The following is a 9,918-nucleotide window of genomic DNA, read 5'->3' as shown; positions in this document are numbered from 1 at the left end:
CACTTGGTTTCCCGTTGCATGGCTTTGGCCCCGTGGCTGTCTTGCCAAGTTAATTATTTCGGGAGTAGTTCATCTGAACAAGAACAACAGCACAACCGGCAAAAGCGAACGTCCTCTCCACGGCGCCAACCGCAGCGGGCTGGTAGGTAATGCCTCTTCTCCCGTTTGCGACCACACGTGATCAGCTTTGCATCCCAGAATCCTTCCGCCAACATGGCTGCCCCCATTGATACGTCGCATGTGTTTGTGTAACGCTTTGGTGAATAGACTTGCCTTCGGTGGTCTTCTTAATATACAGTCTCCGCGTCACTCTGTTACACACAAAGCGTTTGCTTTTCCCCTGGTCTTCAGAAACATGAAAACAAAATCTTCTTCTCACAAATCTGAGAACACGTACAGGGTAAGATGCAGAAAGTTGCATTATTTCCAGATGTCTGTGGGGGTTGAGGGAGAACTTTGATCTTCTAAAAATCCAGGTTACCGATGTTGTTTGAAAGTTGAGTATTTCTTTTTTTCAGAAGGATATTAGTTTGAAGGTGATTTGAGACTTAATTAAATTAAAATACAATGCAATTTTTGGCTTCCTTTTGCAAATGAGTTGTAGATGACCCTAGTACCTTAAAAAACCTTTTGTGCCAAGATTCCTCTGTGCCTAGTCTCCAAGGTCAATAAAAATATTAATTGTGTGCATATGCCACTCTCCCCCCAAAATTAAGGTTTTTTTGTGAGATCCGTATAACTTTAGATGTGCAAGTATGTTGGAGTTACTATTCATTTTACGGCTTACCTCTAACAGTGAAATGAATGAACAAATTGTTTAATTTGCTCAGAGCATTTTTTGCACCGATATTGGGATGAGAAAGAATGTTATTCTAAGATTTAGGACATGTGGCATGATCCAGCATGCTGTAACCTGTGTGAATCTTGGATTCAGAAGGTTCTGTCACAGTGCAAAAAAGTGCTACTAAATGACATTTCTAAATACATGTAAATTTTGGAGGAATCTCATTAATTTGATTTTTGGTGATTGTGTACAAAATATTTTAAAAGGTAAAACTTAAGTTAAAATTGGCAACTTTCTTTTAAGGGTGTTACTGTGTTTCTCTTGCAGTTTCTTACCTTCTCAGAACGACTGAGCAATGTAAATATTGATATCATCCATCGCATTGACCGAACAGGGAGCTATGCTGAAGTAAGGATAATGTACTTGTTTAGAATTTCTATTTCTGTGCTCTAGTTAAAGATCATGTATATGTTAAAGTGTTTCTAGCTACTGCCTTCCTGAAAGGAAATTCCTGATGGAAAAGGAATTTGTAATGATGTGTGTGAGTGTGTTGCAGATGTTGTTGCTGGTTTAGTGCAGAGGTTGCTTTTTCTTCCCCCCACCCTTCAGGCTACCTCTGCTAGTACTAGTAATGATTAGACAGTCTCTGGCTTAGACTTGTTTGCCATGTCAGTGTGTTAGTTGCTTATCGTATGAGAAAGATGATAGTCTGGCTATCTAAGACATTTGTCCAAGGGACAGGATTCATCCCATGCTTCATTTTTTTTCTGGTTGGTATCCTTATTTTACTTTTTTTCTGCTGTGGTATATGAATAATATCACATGGACAGATGAGTTTGTAGTATTTATATAAGGTGACTGTGTAGTTATTATTTGGAGGATTAATCCTGAGATGCTTCATGTGTGTATACTTTGACTAATATTTATTTTTAATCTTGCTAGGAGGTTGAAACCTATTTTCATGAAGGACTTGAGAAATGGAGAGAGCTGAACCTCACTCAGCATTTTGGTATATATATATTTCCCCAAAGTATTTGGCATGGTTAAGATGTGAATTGTTAAGATGTGGCACATTTCTGAGTTCTTAAAGCTGTATTGTAAATGAATGTTGAAGCCAAGGGTTTGTACCTATTTCAGACCAAACCAGCTAATGTTGAGGCTAGATGGAAAAGAGGTTTAGTGACTTGAGAAAGAATTATCTATTCCACCCGTCTCTGGGAAATTATTTTCCTCCAACAGGCACTGCAGTGGGAAAGGCTCTAGATCTGGCCATTTATTATATTTTCCTTGGAGAATAGAGGGCAGTAGAAATCTTGCTGGGTAGCCACATCTTAGCAGATGTGTAGATTCCTGTGGAGAGATACAGTCCTTATTTGTGGACAATGAAAGGTTTAAAAGTTAAAACTAGCACCTTGAATTATAGCTTGGAAGCAACTTGAAATGAGAAAATAAATGTGGTAGTAAGTAAATTAAATGTATCATTTTGGATCAGAACACTCCTGCTTAAGGTTGCCTGTCTCCAAGTGGGTCCTGGAGATTCCCTGGACTTATAACTGCTCTCCAAACAACAGAAATCAGTTCCCTTGTTGGAAATGGCTGCTACAGAAGGTGGACTCTATGTCATTATATTTGCTGAAGTTCCTGTACAGACACTTCCTTTCACAGATTTCACCTCCAAAATTTCCAGGAACTTCCCAACCTAGGGTTGGCAATCTTGCTCCTATTAGGCCGGTTGCCCTGTTATGAGTTGCGCTGGAACCTGAGGTATGTTTGATCAACCATTCAGCATCCTGGCACTAAACACCAAACTCTTTAGCTAATAATGTATTGTCTTCAAACCAAACATAGCATGTTAATACTTGTTGAAATTTACACTATACACACATCCTGGAAAATAAGCAGTTTATGTCTACGGTATACACTGGAGGTACCCTAGAAAAAGTCTGCCTTTTGAGTTTGTGTTTGAATCACCTTTTGTGGCAAATGCCTACTAAGCCGGAAGCTGTAAAAATTTCCCCCACTCGTTTTGTGAGATTGTGAAGGAAAATGCACATTTATTAGCTTGTGGAGTTTATATACATGGACCTGATTATTAGGACTTCCATGTGCATGTACATATTTGGCACTGATTGCCGAACGCTTTAAAAGCCACAGAAAGTTAACATGATCAGGAGGAGAATTATGCTGCTTCCCACCCCCCTTACTGTGCCCTAACCCAGGTGTAAATTTAGAACAACAATAGTTAGTTGGTGTTTGAGGGTAGTCAGAGAATTGATGGTTTTTGGAATTCCATGACTGCTTTACTGAGATTGATATTTTAATTATCTTATTTTCCCCAGTGACATTCTACAGGGAAGTCATCAACAAATGCCAGTCTTTCAACCAACTAGTATATTATCAGAATTATATTGTACAAAGCTTGAAAACTCACCTGCAGTTGAAAAATAGTCTTGCTTTTCAGCCCCTTTTGGAGTAAGTAGAAGCTTTAAATATATTTTCTGAGTTTTTCGTGGGGGACAGAACAAGACCAATAATATACATTCCCAGAAGAAAAAAGAATATTGTGGTAGTGATATTTGAAGCCTTCTCTTTTGATATTCTAGAGTGCTGCTTATTGATCTCTTAAATCTATATGTGCAGTTGGGCATGTTGCTTTAAAATATTTTTGTTATTGAGAAATTTTCAAAATTGAAAATGCCCTGAGATGTAAACCTTGACTCTACTTTTCCAAGTGGAAATAACAGTAGTTGTGTGTGACTCACAAAACTGTGGTGACATGGTGTTGTGTGTGATGTACCTTGGAAGTTGAATATAGGACTATGTTACACAGATTTAAAATATTTTGCGACGATGAGATGTGTTTCCAGAGGTGCTCATAAGTACTGTTCAGTTTGTGAATTTAATTATATGTTGTCATGGACATTTTCATCCTACAGTTTGGTGGTTCAGTTGGCACGTGACCTACAGGCAGATTTCTATCCTCACTTTCAAGACTTTTTTCTGTCCATTACAAAATTATTGGACACTCAGGACACTGAGCTGCTAGAATGGGCCTTCACCTCCCTTTCCTATCTTTACAAATACTTATGGAGGCTAATGGTCAAGGACATGTCCAACATTTATGGGTAAGCTTTATAGATTTGCCTAAAAATATGAATAGAATACCAAAACAGAAATCTTGTACATCATTTGCACGCTTTTTCTGTGGGCTGGAGTGGAAAACTTTTTTTTTTGGTCCTTTTATTCAGAAAATGATTTATTTATTCAGTTACAAATATTTATTTAGAAAATTTCAACTTTGTTGGAAAAAATGTGATAGTGTGCTGCCTTGATTGTATGAACTTGTTAGCAATTCCTTAAGTATGAATAGGTCAGCAAAATGGAATGAATTGCTTGGGGAGAATGTGTCTTCTTTTTTTTCTGTGAAGTTTTCTAAAGAAGGTAAGGAAGGCTCCAGGCATGGAGTCTTTTACAGTATATCAGAGGTCCATAATGTTGTGCCCATGGGCATCATGGGGCTTGCTGATGTCTTTTGTGGCTCCCACTGAGTGTTTTTAGAAAGTGGATGAGGCCTTTTGCCCACCAAGTCTTCAAATTGAGATTTGACTGTGCTGATTTTTCAAAACATTGCCTTGGCAGTAGCTGCCTTCACAGCACAAGGATCTTTACTATCTGACTGAAAGTAAGCTGAGGCAGCCATTGTGTGGCTGGCTCCATCCCCTGTGGCTCTACTTCTTGAGGCAGCCATTCTGTGTCAGAATTCCATTCTGTATCAGAATTCCACCATTCTGTATCAGAATTCCAAAGGTGCCCTCTGACTCAAAAGGGTTGGGGACCCTGGCTTTATATCGTGTCTTGATGTTAACTACATGGTAATCCGTGGTGACCCTTCCAGTTCAGGTGTTACATTAATTAATATGGAATTGATTTTCCAAGCTGGAAGAGGCTGCAAGGTCACATAGTCAGATGCCCTTTGCTGAGGCAGGGACCAGCACTCCAGGCAGACAGCATGCTGAAATATATTGGTAATTACTGGGCATTACCAGTAGGTATTGGCAAATGTTGCAGCCTGCCATCATCAGATTGCCACCAAAATAGGTCAGACCTCACAGGGGTCTCTGTGGACATACAGTAGTCAGTGTGATCTGCGGAGAAGAATTCAGTTGAGACAACTGGAGAAGCAAGTTTTGTTGTGGTTTTCTCTATAACTGACAGCCAAAATTAGGATCCATTGGAGGATTTTCAACCAACCCAAGGTCCAATGTAGTTAATTTTAGTTTTTCATCTGTGAACCTTAACTTGCCATGAGTTTGCCTAGATCAGAATAATAAATATGTTTAAAATTCTTGCTTTGGGTAAAATGATGGATTCCAAGAAGTATAATTGAATTGTCTTTGTGTGACTTTTATTCTAACGTTAAATATTTAGATTTCCCTGTTGTATTTACAGGTTGTACAGCACCCTTTTGGCCCACCACAAACAACATATCAGGAATTTTGCAGCAGAAAGCTTCACTTTTCTGATGAGAAAGGTAGGTGGTATGGGAACATGGGAACAGGGAAGAATGAAAGTTAATGAGAGAAAAAAGATTCCCAGTGCAATCATATGTGTCTATTGAAAATGTAATTAGTGAGTTATGTTGCATAAATTGTTGACCCGCCCTCCCTGGGACATTTATGTATTTTGCAACAAGTTAGCAATGTCATGTGCAAAACTGAAGTTCCACTGGGATTTCTTACTTGACTTTCAATAGCGTGCATTTTACTCTTAATAAAGTTTTATACTTTTTAAATTTTTTGGTAGGTTTCCGATCAAAATGCTCTTTTAAATTTAATGTTCCTTGACCTCGGAGAGCACCCACAAAAAGTGGAAGGAGTGGGGCAGTTACTTTTTGCAATGTGCAAAGGTGTCAGAAACATGTTTCATTCCTGTGCAGAAAAGGTAAGTGTTTTGAATGTAGTAAAGTTTTGAATGAATGAAGTATTTATTTACTTATTTATTTATTCGTTCCACTTTTATACCGCCCTCCCCCAAGGGGCTCAGGGCGGTTTACAACATAATATAAACAAGCAGATAAACAAAATAAAATATTAAAATTCATCAGTTAAAATGCAGCGTTCTAAATTCATAATCAATTAAAAACAGATGGCGTTCGACCATTAACTCCTCAACTCCTCTGAGAGGGGAACAGCGGATCTCAGTTGTTAATGGGCACCTATCAGCAGCCGGCCTCCCCAAAAGCCCGGTGGAATAACTCAGTCTTGCAGGCCCTCATGGAACTCGTTCTGGAGTCCCAAGCGGGAGTTCCGGACCAGCTTGGGTGGGAGAGCATTCCACCAGGCAGGGGCCAGGGCCGTAAAAGCCCTGGCCCTAGTGGAGGCCAGCCGCATGGAAATGGAAAATGGAAAATTACAGAATATGTGAAGTAAATGGAAAATTATAGAAAATTATGGATTACATGATGCCCAGCCCAATCCAGATGGAGGGGGCTGAATGCTCAGAGGGAGTGGCAGAGAGTGTTTGCTCCCTCCACCAGTGCAAAGGGTGGATGTACTAGCAGCTGACCACCCCTCAGCTCTGTGGCAGCAAAACCTGGAAGTCTGGGCTGCTGTTCGGGGCAGGGATGTTCCTAGGATTGCAGCTGATGTTAGTCAGCTTCCACTGGCATTTCAGCCCGGAAACACCGGCCCCCAGCCCTTTGGACTTAATGCTGCACAAAAGTGCAGTGTAAATCATTGGCACCAATGGGCCGATTCAGGCAGTGGGAGGGATTTCAAGTTTTCCTCCCTTCTCCACTTCCTGAAGTCACTTTGGAGGCTGTACATTGCTGCTTTCGCTGCACTTCTTCTGGCAGCCATAGCACGCTACCCTCCCCTCTCCAGCCAAATTGGATTGTGCTCCTTGTGGCTGATTTACAAAGAGCCTTGCACATTAGGCCCTTATATACTTAATGAGCTTACTTTCAGTTTACTGCTTTGGATCAGGTCTTGACAAAGTACCATTCATAGCATAGCTGAATTCAGATGAAACAGACTTTCTTGTTGGTCTGTGCTTCCCTCTTTCTATGCTGAGAGAGGTCAAGCTGTTGAACAGACTGGGATTTCAGTTTTCAGATTCTGTAGCAGACCACTGTTGATACAAGCCATGGTTTAGGATCCCATTTTAACATCCACTCACAAACAGTGTGTTGGGAAACCTGCATTCAGACGTCACACTGATTCAGAGCAGGTTCCTATGGCTGTAGCTGATACTCAAGGTGTATGTTGCTTGTTAAAATTTGTATCGTTCTTTCCTATTTTTTGAATGCTAGGTCTCTTGTGCTTATGAATTTTAACCTGATTTGCAAGCCAATGTGCTAGATAGATTTTTAAAAAAATAAATGAAGAGGCATATGTAATTCTTCACACAGGCTATCACATTAATTCTGAAAAAGATGGGCCCAGTTACAGAAACAGAAGTTGCCCTTCCTTGGATCTCTGTTGAAGAGGCTTTCAAATCCATGGTGAAGTCTGCTGCCGGTTTTGTTTCCAGAGAGCATTTTGATGTTTTATTCAGATGCTTGCAGGTAAGTTGTCATTGACAGGAATGCAAAGGGTTCTCTTCTCTCCCAACCCAAAGGACTGTGTTCGTGTGCTGAGAGAGAAAGCATCCAGGACTGCCCTTCCAGTATTGGTGACTGTGGAATAAGCCACTCTGTGCAGTAGTCTGATGTATATTCCTGAGCAAGATTCACATTTATTTCTGCTATGATAATCCTGTGGAAATAGGTAGAAAAATAGTGCTACATAAATGAGGCTCCTCATTTGTAGCTTTGGCACATACGGTTTCAAAGAAGTTGTAAAAGCTACTTATCGTAATAAAGGAAAATATATATTTTTTACAGGAAGCAGCGGGTGGAGGAAATCATTTTTTTTAAGCACAACTTCAGGATTCTTAGAAACAGTTTTTGTACTTTTAAAAATCTGTGGAGCAGTGAGGTAGTTGTTGACTTGCTGTTTATTTTTTATATAAAATAGGAATCAGTAGTCACACTGCAAGAGAAGATCACCAAGGACAACTGCTGTGACGCTTCTGAGCAGATTGAAAGGATACTGCAAGTGTATTTTACCTTAATAGACTATGCACATGGATCCAAAATACCTCAACCTGAAGAAGTTTGTAAGGTGGGCTGAGCTGCTTCTCCTGCTAGGGTGGATCATAAGCATTAGATGTAGGAGAAGAGGCAAACTGGGATGATTGGTTGTGCTTTATTTAGTTTTCTCTTGCTGATTATATCAAAGTCTAAGAGCAAAATGGTTTGGACAAAGAATGGAAGTTGTTCTTTTCCACATCATGGGATGAATTGTCCAGGACTAGATAAATTTATCTTCCTACAGTAACACTGTTCCTTCTGTTAAATTGTTGTGTTACTTCACACCATATTCAAGTAGTGGGAGTGGAAGGAGGTCAAAGGTGGAATGAACAAAAGGATTTAGGGATGTGCTTGTTTCTAAATCTAATTAAATATTACATATGGTAATCTTCTGGCTATCTTCTGACTAATTCTCTTAATCAAATTCTAGCCCTCCTGGTTTCATAAAGTCATAGGAATCTCCAAATTTTGAAAAGAAAAATGTAAATGTGCTCCTCCTCCACACTCTACCAAGTTGTACTGTAAATCAGTATGTGTGTCAGAACATAGTATGGAAGTAAATTAAAATAAATATATTTTGCTAATGTTTTTATATTTATTCTCTTACAGTCGTTTCAGTTTAAAAAATGAAGAATTTCAAGCCACAAAATGAAGGGCTTTTAAAGGCAGCTTTAGAGATGGCTTGCAAGCCTTAGAGCATTTAAGAATATTCTAGAATCTTGGACTATTTTATAGTATGAGTTTCATTGTAGGGGAAATGAAGAAAAGGAGAAGCTCAGAATAAACAGTTCCAGAGATGTTTTTCTGCCAGATTTTCAAAGTCTTATTTTAATAGTACTTCCTCCTCTAATTCCACAGACGTTTATACAGTTGGCAAGCATACCTGACCTCTCAGTTCCCTGCCGTAATACTCTCCTCCCAGAGTGCATTTCTGCACCTTGCTCCATACACTGCTGAGAATGCTGTGCATTGTTAAATGGATTCTTTACAGACCAAAGAGAGCAAGTGGAAGAAGGTAGCTCAAGAGTCCCGAAGTTTTGTGTTGAACCATTATGCTAATGGTCTGGAAGTGTGTTGCTCTCATCTTTTGTGGGGAAGGGTATAGATGGGTGCACAGAAATCTAGAATGACTTTTTAAATGAGGTAATTGGCATTTATCCCTTCTTATGATATAGAGATCTGGGCTTCCTGTATTGGTTGCTGGAGGAAGGAGAAACCATACTTTTTCTGGTGTGTGTGTGGGGGTGTGTGTGTGTGAGTGTGAAATATTCAGCACAGTATAATAATAGTGCATTTTTGTCATAAACGAACATAATTGACCAACATTTGAAGGCCAAACCAGATAAGGTTGTGAAGATCCATACATGGATCGCAAACTGATCAGTTATTGCCTCCTGGTTGCAACAGATGATGTGACATGATGGAAAGGGATAACGCTTTCCCTTTGTGCTGCTTTCCTAACCTGGAACTACTATTTGCCCCAGACCATGTAGGCAAACTGTATGCTTTCCTATTGGGTGGGGGTATATGTGGCTGAGAAAATGACACAGGGGAAATTAGTTAAATTTTCTCCCTCTGTACTGGGCCTCCAGTCTAAATTAGGGACCTCTGCTGCAACTATACAAGAATTAAAAATGCAATGGAGATCTGTTCATGACTATTCCAGCAATTTGTCTAGGTTTTCTTCTGATCTCTGGTCATGGCTTATGTTCTGCCCCTCCCCCCCAAGTGACTCTGTTGGAGGTTCCCTGTTCTTGGCTGGGACAGAAAGGGGAGAACCTAACAAAGCTTCAGTTTCAACAGGATTCACTTATAATGGCTTCTTATTAATGAGAGAGGAAAACAAGAGACTCTTAGCTTTCCTCATCTTTAAGTCCTAACTATCAGAGTACTTGCTTGTCTTCAAGATGTTAGAAGCTGCAGACTTTGTCCTTTTCTGGCTGCTTTCAGATAGTGTCTCTTGCTTCCTTACACCTCTGAAGTCTTGGTCTTTGCTCTAACA

General features: G+C 39.8%; 1 protein-coding gene across 1 annotated transcript; it reads left to right on the top strand.

Moving 5' to 3' along the window:
* Positions 1–213: 213 nt before the first annotated feature.
* Positions 214–8,927, top strand: LOC125434852 (small subunit processome component 20 homolog). The gene is made up of 10 exons (XM_048500640.1): positions 214–400; positions 1,112–1,192; positions 1,727–1,793; positions 3,124–3,256; positions 3,721–3,909; positions 5,234–5,315; positions 5,588–5,725; positions 7,194–7,349; positions 7,801–7,947; positions 8,775–8,927. Exons 1-10 carry the CDS (start codon positions 239–241, stop codon positions 8,871–8,873), a joined length of 1,254 nt encoding a protein of 417 aa, XP_048356597.1. The 5' UTR covers positions 214–238; the 3' UTR covers positions 8,874–8,927.
* The last annotated feature ends 991 nt before the right edge of the window (positions 8,928–9,918 follow it).

The sequence above is a fragment of the Sphaerodactylus townsendi genome, linkage group LG06, assembly GCF_021028975.2.
Source record: "Sphaerodactylus townsendi isolate TG3544 linkage group LG06, MPM_Stown_v2.3, whole genome shotgun sequence".
Taxonomy (NCBI): domain Eukaryota; kingdom Metazoa; phylum Chordata; class Lepidosauria; order Squamata; family Sphaerodactylidae; genus Sphaerodactylus; species Sphaerodactylus townsendi.
Note: the sequence above shows the minus strand (reverse complement) of the source record. Positions and strands in the feature narration are given on the sequence as shown.

What these genes read in the sequence shown, in the direction of transcription:
- LOC125434852 (XM_048500640.1), top strand. Translation starts at nt 239, where the DNA reads ATGTGTTTGTGTAACGCTTTGGTGAATAGACTTGCCTTCGGTGGTCTT. An exon ending in GAACCTCACTCAGCATTTTG is followed by an intron (nt 1,794 to 3,123) that starts GTATATATATAT and finishes TATTTTCCCCAG; the next exon opens with TGACATTCTACAGGGAAGTC. An exon ending in GACATGTCCAACATTTATGG is followed by an intron (nt 3,910 to 5,233) that starts GTAAGCTTTATA and finishes TTGTATTTACAG; the next exon opens with GTTGTACAGCACCCTTTTGG.